General features: G+C 44.6%; 1 protein-coding gene across 1 annotated transcript in view; it reads right to left on the bottom strand.

The window, feature by feature from the left end:
• Positions 1-468: 468 nt before the first annotated feature.
• Positions 469-16,059, bottom strand: part of HSF2BP (heat shock transcription factor 2 binding protein) — a 71,158-nt gene continuing 55,567 nt past the window's right edge. Inside the window, exon 8 of the mRNA XM_014447583.2 lies at positions 469-953. Within this exon, the coding sequence (XP_014303069.1) occupies positions 745-953 (209 nt within the window). The 3' untranslated portion in view covers positions 469-744. The remainder of the gene's footprint in view (positions 954-16,059) is intronic.

Raw genomic sequence — 16,059 nt, 5'->3', positions numbered from 1 at the left:
CCTAAGCCAGCAGGTCGTTATCTCCCGAGGGGTCCCAGACTGCGAGAGGGCACAGGCCAGGCTGAGGGACCCCCCCTTCCCCCCCCCGAGTGCACAAATTTTTGTGCACCGGGCCTCTAGTTTGTTATATGAAACAGTGGACTTTATTCTGAGTTTATAAAGGACCCAGAACAATGTAAGGAGAGTTTTCCTACCAATCATTGTCAGATACAGCTTCCCAATTCAAGTTTGTAATATTTCAAAAAACAATAGTTGGAGCACATCAATGACTCTTCTGACTTTCTTTATTCAAAAATTAAAAAGGCACAAAAATATAGAACTAAAATGTCCAATGGCATGTGAACTAGCAAGTCACCAAAAGGTTTAAAGGTAAACTTGCATTTGGGGCATTAGTTATAATTACTAGAGAAAGAATGAATTGTTTTTCAATTAAATGTATCTCAGGGCTGGTGGTTACTTCATCTCCCATTTTGGGGGGACTCACGGGTCTCAGAAAGTCCCCTGAGCAGCAGGAGCCCTCGAAGAAGCCAGCACAGCTGACATGGCTGCTGCGACAGGATGGGTTCTTTCTCGGGCTCCCTTAACTCACCACCCACAAGTACCTTCACTTCCAGGGGGGAGGTGTGTGGATACATGTTCATTCACGTCCATCTCTAGTCAAGAACATCTGGCCATCTCTACCACATGGCCCTCGGTGATGGTTCAGAACACCAAGTGGGGGCCTGGGAAGGAGGAGGGACATGCCTATGCATCACACTCCAGAGCTCGGAGGTCATCCAGGAGCTCCTGGGCCACGGCCTGCAGGCGGGGGTTGCGGCTCTTGGACATGGCCAGGATGCGCTGCAGGGGCAGGGAGCTCCGGAGCTCAGAGGCCAACTTGGAGAAGACTTCTGGCTCCAGAACCACTGACTGGACAAGCCGCAAAACATGAAGACACACCTCTGCGTCTGGATCTAGGGGCAAGAGGTAACACTCTGGTTAGAATGAAACTCCTAATCTTGAGGTAGAATCTAACCCTCAAGGGTTCTTGAATTTTCTGAATGACAGATTTGACAGTTTTGAAAATTATGAGCTGAACTAGAAATTGCATCAATTCTTGATGTAAAAACTTAGCTCATAAGAGCAGCATGAAAAACCTCAATTGTCATCTATTTAGTAACATCCCGTCTTCAAATATTACAACCACATAACTTTAAAATGCTGAAAAATATGAGGGCTTTTCATGTTGTTGATGGTAATTCTATCCACTTGCAACACTGTTTTCAAAGGTATTACACTTTCACTGCAACAAATCCCTCAGAAACCACATATGGATGTGGCATCTGTGCAGGACACTGAGTTCCAGAGTCACAGGCCACAGCACTCACATTGTATTCCACTTTTCCCACATGAAGTACAGAACCTAGTAGCCCTCATATATTGTAGCAACCATTTAAAAAGCTAGACTGAAACAACAGTCCAACACAGAGTTTTTCCCTTAACCAGGTGGACCCAGCTCTCCTTATCATTTCTCCCTACCTGGAGCCTTTACTTCTTGATTGGATACTGGAACTGGAACCGGGCTCAAAATCAGTACCTCTTTCTTAGCACTGTTCTTAAAAAGCCTTTTAAGTACGTGAATGGAAAGAGTGGACTGAGCAAACCTTCACTGGGACCTGCCACAATACCAAGGCCCACCCAGAGCTTTCTCTATTGAATCAGAGCCCTTGGGGCATCGTAAGGACTGCTGGGCTAGGGCAGGAGAAAAGAGCCCTACTGCACCCTGGGCAGGGCAGGGATGTCGTTTCAACTCCAATAGGTAAAGAGCTTGGAAACTGTCACCCCACCCATATAACAAGAAAAGAGAAATAAACTGAGAATCAAAGACTTTTCTTGAAATGAGGTTGCAGGGTAATGACAGCCAACATCAGTTTTCCTAGAACAGAAACCACTGGAGCCTAAATGGATAGGAACATGTAAATGATCATTTTGACAAACTGCTGGAAGCTGGGTGTGGAATACCACGATAGTAAGAAACTTCTGGGGGTGTGGCAATCTTAGGGGGGCCTCCACATTCTTGTGGGTTTGATCTCCAAGAACCCCAAAAGGTTCTCACATGGTCTGGCAGAGGGCAATGAGGAGTAACCGTTCTGAAATACATCTAGGTTGCTTCCCATGACAAACTTTTTTTTTTTCCAGAAGAGACTAAAGTCTCTTCACACAACAAGAACTACAGGAACTACTAAAACAAAGGATGATAGCTGGGAGACTGAAAGGCACAGACTCTATCTAAGGAGGAATTCTTAGGGAAACCCAAAGGAAACAGGGGAAATGGTGAGAACAACTGGAATATGAAGCCCCTGGAGCCTCCATAGAACACAGCCCAACCCCTAGCCAGATTAACATAAAACCGCACACGGAAGTCCTATTTACCCAGTAAATAATGTCTATCCTTCAACCAAAAATTACAAGGCACACTAAAAGGAAAAAGCACAGTCTAAAGAGACAAACCAGGCATCAGAACCACACTCAGATAAGACAGAGATTTTGGAATTATCAGACAGGGAATTTAAAATAACTGCTAGAGGCCTGGTGCACAAAATTCGTGTACTCAAGGAGGGGTTCCCTCAGCTCAGCCTGTGCCCTCTTGCAGTGCGGGAGCCCTTGGGGGATGTCCGACTGCCACAGAGGCGGGAGAGGCTCCTGCCATCATTGCTGCACTCATCAGCCGTGAGCCCAGCTCAGGGCTTCTGGCTGAGCTGCGCTCCCCCTGTGGGAGCACACTGACCACCAGGGGCAGCTCCTGCATTGAGCGTCTTCCCCCTGGTGGTCAGTGTGCATCATAGCGACCAGTCGTTCTGCCGTTCAGTTGATTTGCATATTAGCCTTTTATTATATAGGATGATTTGGCCTGGCCAGCGTGGCTCAGTGGTTGAGAGTCAACCTATGAACCAGGAGGTCACAGTTCAATTCCTGGTCAGGGCATATCCTCAGATTGCAGGCTTGATCCCCAGTGTGGGGCATGCAGGAGGCAGCTGATCAATGATTCTCACTCATCACTGATGTTTCTGTCTCTCCTTCTCCCTTCTTCTCTAAAATCAATAAAAATATATTTAAAAATAAAATAACTATAATTAGGATGCTTAGGGCTCTGTATTAATCAGCTGCCAAAACAAAATAGTACAGACAAGGTGGCTTACACAATAGAAATATATTTTCTCACAATTCTGAAGGCTGATAGTTCAAGATCAAGGTGTCAGCAAGGTGGGTTTCCCTAAGGCCTTGTCCTACAGATGGCCTTTTCTCTGTCCTCACACATGCCTGGTGTCTCTCCTATGTCCTAATCTCTTCTTGTAAGAACACCTGTCAGATTGGATTAGGATTCACTGTAAAGGCATCATTTTAACTTAATTGCTTTTTCAGAGGCCCTAGTTCCAAATACAATCAGAGATACTAGGTAGGTTAGGGCTTTAGCATATGAATTTTCAACAATTCAGCCCATAACAGGCTCTAATGCAAGAACAGAAGAACAATGTAAACAGAGAGATGGAAACTACAAAAAAAAGAATCAATTTCAGCTTAAATATTCTCTCTTCAGAGAGTCATTCCCTTACCACCAATGAAATTACCCTGTCACCCATCATCCTGTCTTAATTCTCTGAATACCAATTATTCTATGGAGTTATCTTCTCTCCTCCCCCACTGAAAAGCTACAGGAAAGCAAAGACCTGTCTGTCTTGCCCATCACTCTATCTCCAATACAACAAATATCTGCTGAATGAATGAGAAGATTGTATTTTATGTGGTCAAGGCTGATGTAATATAAATGAGAAGGAAATTTCTGAACTAATAAAATAATTAGGCAAGCTGCAGAGACAGCAGTGTAGCCCTTTAAAAAGGGCCAAGTAAAACAAGCCACTGGAGGTCATAAATGAGACACACGTAGTCAAGGGTGCAGCCCTACAGGAACAACTTCACGGTGACATCATCATAAGGAAACAGTTCAGTGACAGCACTGGAAGGGAACACAGACTAAGGGAAAGGGCAAATGGCTTGTAATATAAGCACCCAAACTGTACAGGGGGAGAATAACATGGAACTCAGGTCCATTTGGGCCACAGATTAACAAATGCTGAGTTATAATGACACAATTTCTCTTTTAAAACAACCATGGAAAACCTAATTACTTGAGACTGAGAACATCCTCACAGATGGCTCAATTTTGGGTTTAGAAATGGGTAAAGCAACTTGACTGAGAAAGGCATTCACCAACACAGACATGACACAGATGTCAGGATTACTTGACAGGAGTTTTCAAGAGCCTCCACAAAAATTCTTAACATGCTGGAAACAGATGAAAAAATAGAAAGTCTCAGCAAAGAAATAGAAGACATAAAGAACAAAATGGAAACATTATAACTGAAAAATACAATAACTGAAATTAAAAACTTGATGGAGACAGAATGGAGGAGCCGGAGAAAAGAATCAGTGAACTGGAAGATGGGACAATAGAAATTACCCAATCTGAATGACAGGGAAAAACAGAGCCTCTGTGTCCAGTGGGACTATGGCAAAAATCAAACACTCATGTCTTTGCAATTCTGGAAAGAGAGGGAAAGTCAGCAGGGCTGGAAAATACTCCAAAAAATAATGGCTGAGATTTTACTCTATTTGGCAACAGATACAAACCTACAGATCCAATAAGCTGAGCAAACGCCAAACAGGATAGACCTTAAGAAATATGTGCCAAGACACATCACAGCCAAACTTCTGAAAACTAAAGACAAAGTCTTGAAAGCAGCAAGAGAGAAATGACACCTCATTTATGGGAGAAAAACAACTTAATGATACTAGATTTCTCATCAGAAACCAAGGAGGTCAGAAGCAAGTGACTCAATATTTTCCAGGTGTTGAAGCAAAAGAATTGTCAACTCAGAATTCTTTACTTAGGGAATATGTCCTTCAGAAATGAAGGGGAATTCAAGACATTCTCTGTTGAAGAAAAATTAAGAGAAGCTGCTACAGACCTACTGTAAAAGAATGGCGGGTCACACAGAAACTCATACAGGAATGTTCATAGACGCATTTATCAGTAACAGCCTGTTGAGAGTGTAGCTCAGCTATTCCGTGGTATTACTGCCTCACCTTCCCTTTTGTTTGGCCCAGCGGGGCCCTAAACTAACACTGGCCCTCATGCAAGGTATGTCCTAGATAATAGCCCAGAAAGTCACAAGCAAACACATGTCCTGATACAATTTCTCCAGTATCCTAAGACCAACAGTCTCCCCTGCCTCCCAGCGGTTTCCCCTACGTGCCCCTTAGGTAAGACCTTTGTGGGGCTTACACAAACCCCACTCTTTTGGTTGGAATTGATGAATCCAGTCTTAGTCTAGGAACCTCAAAGCACTCCACCCACAGACCCTAATAAAGGTATGAATGAGCCCCAGGTCCTGCTCCCTGTGTGCACTCTGCCCTGACCTCCCGGTGTGGCCCCTCCAGGCGTGTAGGGTACCTCCTCCAGGACCTGTGGCTAATAAACTCTTTTTCAATTCCCCTTGCGATCCATTGTTGAACCACAGCTCACCACCCAGCAACCTGCATTTACCAAGTTTTAACTTGACAATTTACCCAGTCTAAAAGTGGAAACAACACAAGTGTCTAAGTGATGAATGGATAAACAAAATGCAGTACATCTATACAATGGAATACTATTCAGTAATGAGAAGGAATGGATAATCCTTGAATACATGCTAAATGAAAGAAGCCAAACATAAAAAGCTACATATTATAAAATTTCAATTTTATGAATTGCCCCAAATAGGTAAATCCATAGAGACAGAAAACAGATTAATGGTTTCCAAAGGCTGGGTGGAAAAAATAATGGGGAGTGATGGCTAAGGGGTATGGGGGTTTCCATGGTAGTGATGAAAACATTCTTAAATTAGATGATGGTGATGATGGTTGCACAACTCTGTGATTATCCTAAAAACTAATGAATCATGCACTGTAAGTGGTTGAATGTTATGGTATGTGCATAAATCTTATGTACAATTCAAAAAGTTCTGACAGATGTACACATCCATGAAAAAAACAATCCCAACAAGATCAAGAACACTTTGGTACTGCAAAGCTCCCTCACGGCCTTCCCTTCCAGCCAGTCCTTACCTACCAGCAACTGATGTCCTGATTTCTATCACCACCGCTTAGTTTTGCCTGTTCTTGAAAAACGTACATAGAACCACACATTTTTTCAAAAAGCACTATTTCATTATTAAAGCTCAGGCAAATCAAATCAAATAAAATAATGTTCTGCTTGTTGTTTTCCTATATTTTTTATAAATTTAGTCCCCTCTTGACATTTGGGGGTATTCTCACAAAGTGTCCTACTAAAAGTTTGGATGGACACGGAATCAATGCGTCATATACGTCTCTTCCCAAACAGTAAGTAGACAGATTTCTTTGTGAATATCTGTATTAGATTTAGTCATTTGGGAGTGGGGAGAAGATGTGAGGGGAAGAGAAGCTATGCTAACAGGGCACCAACAATTATAAACCAGTAATGCAATTTTAACAAGCTGATCAAAGAACTCTCTGGGTGACATCCTCCTCAGCTCTGCACTCTCAGTGACTGGTGTCTGTCCCAGACCCTCTCGCCCACCACCCCTCACGCCCCTTCCTATTCTCCAGACACACACTCACCACCACGGACTTAGCTCTATGGGTCCCAAACGGGGCTCTTAGACACGAGTTCCCTAGATGGTGACAGGTGCTTCCGTCTACCCCACACCACCCCCTCTGGGGAGGAAAACATGGGACAGGAAAAAAGGCCCTCTGGGAACTAAGCTGTGGCTAACTAAGGACTAGAAGACAAGGAGATGGCACTGTGATAGCTCTTGTCACAGGCACTGACTCCACATGCCACATTTCTCAAAAGGCACTCACACTGACACAAAGAAAACTTGACAAAGCTCAGGATTCCCTGACAGCTGACCTGGCTCCCTAAGGCACAGCTCAGACACACTCTCACACATGCTCACAGGGCCTTTCTGTTCTCAGTCATTCTTAAAATTAAAACAAACAGTCTAACTTTACTTATCAAGGTAACCATCCTTGTTTTCTAAATTACTGCATTAAATGCATAAACTGAAATATGAAGTGAGCTGCGAGTTCATCTCCATGACAAAGTATCTCACAGGGGTGACGTATGTAACCTGACATCTCCCCACCGTCACTTTAGCAAAGCCAGCCTTTGTTTTCTCATGTGTAGACTGAATGTTTAATCATCTACATGGTTACTGTAGAGACTGAATAAGGAGACACATCAAAGTGTCTATCGAGACGCTGCGCACATAGCTGCATTCCATAAATAGCATTTCCAAACTACACAGAACAAACCTTCACCCCCGCTCTCCACCAGCAGCCCATTCTCACCACACAGAGCAGCGCCACCCCCACCTCAGAACTCTCGCACTGCCCATCCCCCTGGGCAACATGCTTCCCTAGAAACCCTGGAGCCAATGTCCCACTGCCTTCAGGTCTTTGTGTGGAAGTCAGCTGCTCAGTAGCCTTCCGTGAACATCTTAAAATAAAACCAAGAGCAAACACTGCCTCCTATTCCCCTTCCCTGCCTTTTTTCTCAGTAGCATTAAAGATCATAAAACACACTGTATGTTTTCTTATTTATTTTCTCTACTGTCTCTCTTCACTCACCAGCTCCATGAAGGCAAGGGCTTGAAACTGTTTGGCTCGCTGCTGTATCCCCAGTGCCAGGAACCGTGCCTGCACATAGTAGGGGCAAATCATAAAGATCTTTTGAGTGAATTAAGAGTTTCCAGTGACAGAGAACAAAGGAATTGTGGAATTGAAAAGAAGAAAACACTGCTGCTAGGAGTAAATCTAATGAAAGATAGTCAAGATCTCTATGCAGAAAACAATATACTATTGAGAGAAAGATCTAATCAGTGAGGAGATATATCATGTCATGTACTAAAGTCTCAACACTGTAAAGATTTCAGTTTTTGAAACTAATCTACAGATGCAATTTCAATCAAAATCAAAACAGCTTCCTTTGTGGAGCTTTACATACAGATTCTAAAAATTACATGGAAAGGAGCCAACAATAGCAAAGGCATCCTTGAAGAAAATTAAGATAAGAGAAAGTGCCTGTATGTCTCTAAAAGAGAAGATGTGGTAATGCAAAGTGACGGGGCTGAAATGGAGAGCCCAAGCACGTGAGGAATGCTATTAAAGGACAAAGGCCACTCTGAGCAGCCTGGGGAAAGGACAATCCTGCCCATAAATGTGCTGGCCTGCAGTTATCCATATGGAAAGAAAATTAAACTTGATCCCTACCACACAGCATACCACGTGTCAGGGAGATATGGCAACTAAATGCGAAAAGCAGAAAGAGAAGGCTCCTGGATGACAGAGAACTTCTGACTTATCAAAAGTCACCACTAAGAGAAATAAAGCAAGACACGGAGTGGTAAAATATATGTGCAACTTTTACAAAACCAACTGAGACCCTGTTCCAGAATGTAAAAATTAATAAGTCAGACAACCTAACAGAAAAGTAGTAGGAGAGTAGAATAGGACTTGACAAAAGAGGGTATCCAAAAGGCCAAGCATACACAGAACTCATCAGAAAAATAACATTAAACCACAATGAGGTAACATCTACCCCAGCCGACTGGCTGAGGACGGAGGCCTACAACAGCAGGCATTCATGCTGCTGGTAAAATTGACACCTGGTACAACCACTTTGGGAACAGCCCAGCATAAGCTACTAGAGTTTGAAGACATACACTTCCATTGATCCCAAACTTCCATTTATAATTGGTGCCCCCAAACAGGAAAATATGCATGTTTACCACAGGCAGGTTCCAGAATTTTGGAGCAGCATTATTTGTAAGACAGAAGCAACCCAAATGTGCGATCAGAATGACAAGTGGCCCAGCTGATATAAAGGAATCCTGCACAGCAGTGAGTCTCAGCTGCGGGTGGGCACTGTAACCCTCCAGGGGATATTCTGAATGTCAGTTTTGGTTGTCATAACTGGGGAGTGAGTAGAGGCCAGGGCTGCTGCTTACCATCCTGCAATGCACGCTGACGGCCCCACCACAGAGAATGATGCTGCCTGTATGTCCACAGTGCTGAGACAGCCTGCAGTGCAACAATGAATGTGTCTCCAGGGACTGGCAGCCCGTGAGGAGCCTTGCAAACAAAATGTGAATGAAAAGCCAACATAAAAGCATGATCCCACTTAGATAACATTCAAAAATGGGAAATAGGCAGAAGAAAGAGTGACTAGGAGGGTGCTGGCAACTCATCATTTCTCAGTCTGGGTGGCGTTAAAAAATGTTCCTTTGTGATAATTCTCTCAGCTTCACTTTTATGTTTTATATATTTTTCTCTAAGTATGTGCACTTACTAATTTTGATAACAGAAGGGAAAAAGGAAGAAAGGGGAGAAGGCAGGGAGGGGACAGAAAGACAAATAACAATTTGCCAAAGTCCTCCCAGAGAAGCCCTTCCCACACCTCCGGGCCAACAGACCTCCTGCTGTCTCCCAAACCTGACAGACTGGCATGGGGGTCAGCCCTCCCAGCGCACCCACTAGGGTCCACGCTAACATCTCTTCTCCTGGATCCCTCCTTGCTCTATCAGGGCCCCGTTGCCAGGTTCAGGGTCCAGCTCTACCACTTGATCCCTGGTGGCAAGAGTAGTGGCCTCACAGGGCTGGTGAAGGGATTATGTGAGTTAAACACCTGTAACATGCTCAGGATAAGGCCCAGCACAGAGCAACACTGAGAAATGCTAGTTATCATCATCTCATCAAGTATTCTATACTGTCTCAAACTAGTTCATTTAAGTATTGCCTTCTATGATGGTTGATTTTATGTGTCAACTGGACTGGGTTAAGTACAGAGCTGGAAAACATGGTTTCTGGGTGTGTCTGTGAAGGTGAATCCACAGACTGAGTAACGATCACTCTCACCAGTATGGATGACATCATCCAATCCTTAGAGGCCTGAACAGAACAAGAAGGCGGAGGAAGGGCAAATTCACTTTCTCTGCGTGAGTGTGATGTCAGCTCCTGCCTCCAGACATCAGATCTCCTGGTCCCAGGCATTAGACTGAATGACATGCCTGGCTTCCCTGCCCCTCCACTTTGCAGAAGGCAGACCTGGGGACTTCTTGACCTTCATAATCACATGAACCAATTCCTGTTATATCTCCTCTTATGTATGGATGGATAGACGGACGGACAGACAGATAGACACACAGATTCTATTGGTTCTATTTCTCTGGAGAATCCTGATTAATATATCTTCTCTGCAAATTTCAAGTTCTTTAACACAGACTACAAGGCAGTAACTCTGAGACCCAGATCCAGCGCCATGCACTCCTGATGCTCACGTCTTTGCCGACTGGCTGACACTGCACCTGCGTCACAGGGAGTCCCACTGCACACAATGTGCATCTGGTTTCCAGGCAGGCAGGAGGGCTGCTGTTCACATCCGGCAGCAGGAACCTCTGCACCTGGGACAGGTCGGCCTCAGCTGACTGTCTATTAGACTAAAGTCTGAGTCTGACCGTGGACAAATTCTGGAAATAAATAACACCTAACATGCTTTTAAAATAAGCTACACATCACAGCAGCAGCTCACCCAGCCATGAAACGAATTATTTACTTGGTTTTTCCTTTGTTGCCTGCAGGTCTTTTTCTTTAGGTTAAAAAAATAGGTGCCTTGCCTTAGCCGGTTTGGCTCAGTGGATAGAGTGTCGGCCTGTGGACTAAAGGGTCCCGTGTTCAATTCCAGTCAAGGGTACATGCCCAGGTTGTGGGCTCGATCCCCAGTAGGGTGCGTGCAGGAGGCAAGTGATCAATGATTCTCTCTCATCCCTCTCCCTTCCTCTCTGAAATCAATAAAAATATATATTTTTTAAAAAGGTGCCTCGAATATCAAACTGTAATGTAAAAATATCTCTAAAGCCACAGTGTGTCCTCAATTAAAATCTAAGTAATCCAACTCATGTCATGTACACTACTTTTCCAAGTGACAATCAAGCATTTAGAAAATCTCTTACTTTGCCATGTTCTTTATGAATCTCTTTAGCTATCAATGCATGTTTCCCAGGTGGCAACTGTTCTTGCCCCTACAATGACATCTGATTATTTCTCTCAGGTTACTACCATACCAACCAGCCCCTATGTATAAATGAAGATGCATGTTACTCCTGACAGAAACAACACAAAGGATTTCTCTGCAATTACTTCTCTATGATGGAGGAAAAATTAATTGGATCAAAAAAATCCCATTAAAATAAGAACAAAATCCATTTTCACAAATCAACCAAAACTCTTGTTCTAAGTCTCTAACCAGAAGACAGTTACTGAGCCGTAAGCATGAAGACAGATGAGATTAGAGATGTTATATTGCCACAGGAGCCCCCTGTAAGAGCAGCAGTTTGAGTTAATTTCGCACTCTACTACAGGAACAGTGAGCAAATACTTCTGAGTGCTCCCTGCAGTGCTCTTGTTGTCACAGGCTGACACTAGCGGATGGGCTCTGTAGAGTCCAACACTGTGCCCTGTCCTCTCTCAGAGCGCATGTTCTCTATGCCTCTCTTTGAATGTGGAACAGGGGTCTCAAACTTTACATTCACCAAACCAAACTCCATCCCCCTACCGCTCCTCCCCAGTACTCCCAACAGCACCAACCGCTGACCCCAAAACCTAAGTGCCACCCTGGACTTCCCTCCTTCATATGCCTCGCCCTTCAAAGTGTACCTTAAGTCTGGTCACCTTGATCATCGTCGCTGCTACCATCCTGGTCACACTGCCACCATCTCCTCGGCTAACCTCTTACAACTGCCTTGACTCCTTTTGGCCTCCCCAACAGCACCATAATGAGCTTAGTAAACAGTCCATCAGCCCAGGGCCTGCCCTGCTCAAAGATCTGTCCAAAGTGTTCTCAGCTGTACACTGACCATAAGGCCCAACTCTGACTCCTCTCCTGCCATTGCCACGTCCTCTACAGCCACACTGGCTTTTCCCACTCCCATACTCTCACTGCCCATGGCTGCTGCAGGGCCCTCAGCTGCCTGTCCTTGGCCCATGATGCTCTGCTCCCAGATCTCTGTATGCTTGTCCTTCACTTAAGTCTCCACTCAAATACCTAAAGAGCAGACCCTAAAGCAATGGTTCTCAACCTTCCTAATGCCGCGACCCTTTAATACAGTTCCTCATGTTGTGGTGACCCCCAATTTCATTGTTACAAATTGAACATAATTAAAGCATAGTGATTAATCACAAAAAACAATATGTAGTTATATATGTGTTTTCCAATGGTCTTAGGCGACCCCTGTGAAAGGGTCTTTCGACCCCCAAAGGGGTCGCGACCCACAGGTTGAGAACCACTGCCCTAAAGCATGGTCACTCTTGAGTCCTCATGCTACTTCACAAATCAACCAAAACTGTGTTCTAAGTCTCTAACCAGGAGACAGTTTTTGAGCCGTAAGCATGAAGATAGATCAGATCTTTATTTGTATTATGTGATACACACCATTCTACCTGTTCATTGCCAAGTCTCTCCACCTGAATATAAGTTCCACAAGGGAAGGACTCTGTCTTGTTAACTTTCAAACCTCTAGTTCCTAGAACAGGGCTTAGTGCTCAATGAATACTTGTGATAAATGAGTTGCCGAGTGGACTCCAAGCCACAGCACACCCTAACCAATGCACCAGCCACCTGAGGGACAGGTAAAGCCCCCACAACTACAAAGTCAGGTAGAGTCTCCTACCACCAAGGGGCGGGGGGGTCAGATAGAACCCACCACTGCAATGAGGGCAGGCAGAGCCCTCAGCTCAGCAATAGAGTCTGTGCAGGGGATGTTGAGCCCCTGCAAATGTACTTTGTGGGCGTCAAAAGAAATACAACATCTAGTCTCTAGTCTCTTACCTAGTTAGAGATTAAAAAAAAAAGTTCCAGGCCATTAACAAGCAACAGATCAGAAAGTGCAAATATGAGTTTGTTTGGAACATTCACCATGGGGCTCTGAAAAAGGAATGATCAGACTTGGGGACAGGATGTCTAGAAAGGCTCCTAGAGAGTGGTTTCAAGTTGGATTCTGAAGGTCTGGGAACAGAATGCATCTTACCTTAGATGACTGGGAGATGGACTAGAGAAACTTTACAGAGTAGTCTATTTTATGTTTCTAATTTTTTCTTTCCAAAATCAAAAGAGAAGTTATTACTCCAACTATTACAAACTGAAACTCCCTCATCTTGGCTTCTTGCATTAGCTCGTCTGTTTCTGAATTACATTCTAGCAACACATTCCTCACTTGCCTCCTTCCAAAATCACTTCTCAACTTTTCAACACGATACTTTAGACAACAGATCACACACAGAGGGAAGTGGAAAAGGTGTTATTTAGCCCAATGAGGAATTTACTCCTTTTCTAAAATACACTCGTGTGGCAGATGGGTCAGCTCTGATATATATGCAGAGCCTGAATCACAACCAAATTAGTCCCACTTCAACACATGTCAAAATACATTAAAATAAGCAGATGTCAGTAACCGTAACAGAAATACCACTGGCAAACACAGAATCCTCAGGAGGGTGTATCATGTATTAAATGGAAGCAACGAAGAACTTTTACATTTCAAATTAAATGTAGTTTAATTTATAAATTCAGCACGGCCTAGGAGAAAACACACAAGCTCAGGTGGAGGGCCACGATATGAGCACCAAATACAGTGCTTCTAATGAACTGGCCTTAACAAGTATGGTGTCCATGTTCTCTGAGGCTTAGTTTCCTCGTCATAAGCGGGAAGTACACCCATCTCAGAGCCTCACAGCACACTAGGTGACACATGTAAGCTTGTGCCAGGTAGAGCTGATACTCAGTAAGTATAGCTATTAGGACTCTGGCTGTTGTGCCTCCTTCAGCCACAAGGATTATCACGTATCTATAACCTGACAATTTAGGCATCTTATCTGAAAGATCTAAGAATTACCTTTTGGTTTGGGTTTCCAGTATGAGAGTTTGTGCCAGCAAACATGTTTTTATTTACTGTGATGGGACAATGTAGGGAGAGGCGGGGGAAGGGTGTGAAGAGGGTGATGAGCATATACAGCCTGCTCCTAAATGCTTTCTGAGGAGGAGGAGGGCCAGAACCCCAAGGAATGCATGAAATTTACCCATTCCACAATTTTCTTCACTGGACTTTTGCCCTCACATGAACAGGAAAAAAGACTGAAAGAAAAGCAAAAAGCATCAGTAACCTGTAGGATAATATCAAGCATGTCAATGGAGTCCCAGAAGGAGGGGGGAGAAAACATAAATAAATTTTGAAGAAATGGGCACAAATGAGTGAATCCATTAGTGAGTGAACGGAAGAGAAAACATGCCCACCAGAAGTCGCCTGTTCCATCCTTGCATGGCTGAGCAAAGCAGGGTTTGATCCCAGCTCCCCCGTTTTCTAGCACTATGACTCCAGAAAAACCATTTTCTGAGAGTCGCTGCCCAACGTAACGGGTGGAATGAACGCAGCAAACTTCAGCATGTGCTGGAAGGGTGAGCCCCACATACGTGCGGTGGCCCAGGACAGTGTGCGGTCCAGGGGGTGGGTTCCCCCGGAAACTTGTAAATAACACCCCTTCTCTGAGTGAGATGAGGAAAACCCCATACTTAGAATGATAAATTAGGAACCTGACTGAAAATATGAGCAGAGAGTTGTGGACCCTGTTGCAATCTCTGGAGACCAGATCAAAGTTCTTTCATCCATCAGATGAATGCTGATGGAACAGATAAGCCTCAAACCCCAGGTCTCAGCTGAGTATAACAGGACTTGGTGTCTGCCCTTACAGGGCACAGACAGTATGACTGTAATGGTGGGCACCCTGGTGGGCAGATCATGCAAAAATGGAGAAGCTGGTCAAGCTCAAGCATGATATAAGGTCGCACGCAGAGAGGCAGTGCTGGGGAGGCTGCTGAGGACTGTGCAGAACATGGCCTGTCACTGGAGCCAAGCTCCATACTAAGAGACTGGGGTGACTCCCAGGCTTCCGGGCTCATCTGCCTCCATGCTCTGCACATCCTTCCCATGCTCTGGGGGCAACTCTGTGACAGCTAGTTTGGCTCGCTAAGGAGTCAGAAGCTAGGAAGAAGGTGCTCTGGATGGGGATGAGAACAATCACCAGCAATGACCTTCCCGGGGTCCACTACTCCATTAGCCTCTTGCTCTATAAGCCTCAGTTTCTCTGAGTGAGTGTGACCTGAGGCAGCTTTTCATTATCCAGATCATTCCGGGGTCCTGAACAAGGAAGAAGGCCCAGACCATGAGCCCTCAGGTCTCTTGGCAGACTGCCACAATCAAGCCTTCCACTGGAAATCATCAGTCACTTTACCATGCCCTTTCGAACTACTGATAATTCTATTTGGCACTTAAATTTGACAAAAAACAATCCACTGACCTCTTATCAGTCAGTTGCCACACACTGGCTGGCACCTCTGAAGATATCCAGCAAATCTATGAGCTGGGTGTTTACTTTGGGAGCAATGGTTCGCCCACCTTTTTTGGGCTAAAAAACATATATATTAAAATTCTGATAAAAGCTACACCCAACCCCCTCGAAGATGCCAGAGTTACATTCTGGCTGGGAGGGTAATGCAGCCTCGAGGAGGAAGCCTGCACCTGCTGGATTAATCTTGGTCTCCCCCCTTGGAAATGCCTTCCTTGCCTCCCTCAGCCCTCTAGGCACTGCTGGAACATGGCTAAATGGAGCTGCTTTCCTGCTGATGGTGGCTAAGGAGGGCCAGCAAGACCAGCCAGCAACTGTAGCCCAGACTGACAGAGCCCTGGGCAGGAGCAGCGGGAGGCCTTCCCTCCCCTTCTCACTGCTAATGGACTTCCCACTATGCTTTTAAAATACCCTGTTCATATTTTCTTTCTGATTTAAGAACTGGAACTAAAAATCTTTGGACCTCTAGGGTTTGGTATTTTTCAAAGATTATAATGTATTCAGATCATAATCCATAGGTCAGAGCCTCATTCAGACTCATGAGCA

The sequence above is a fragment of the Myotis lucifugus genome, unplaced genomic scaffold (assembly GCF_000147115.1).
Source record: "Myotis lucifugus unplaced genomic scaffold, Myoluc2.0 scaffold_682, whole genome shotgun sequence".
NCBI classification, from domain to species: domain Eukaryota; kingdom Metazoa; phylum Chordata; class Mammalia; order Chiroptera; family Vespertilionidae; genus Myotis; species Myotis lucifugus.
This window is presented reverse-complemented; position numbering and strand designations above follow the sequence as displayed.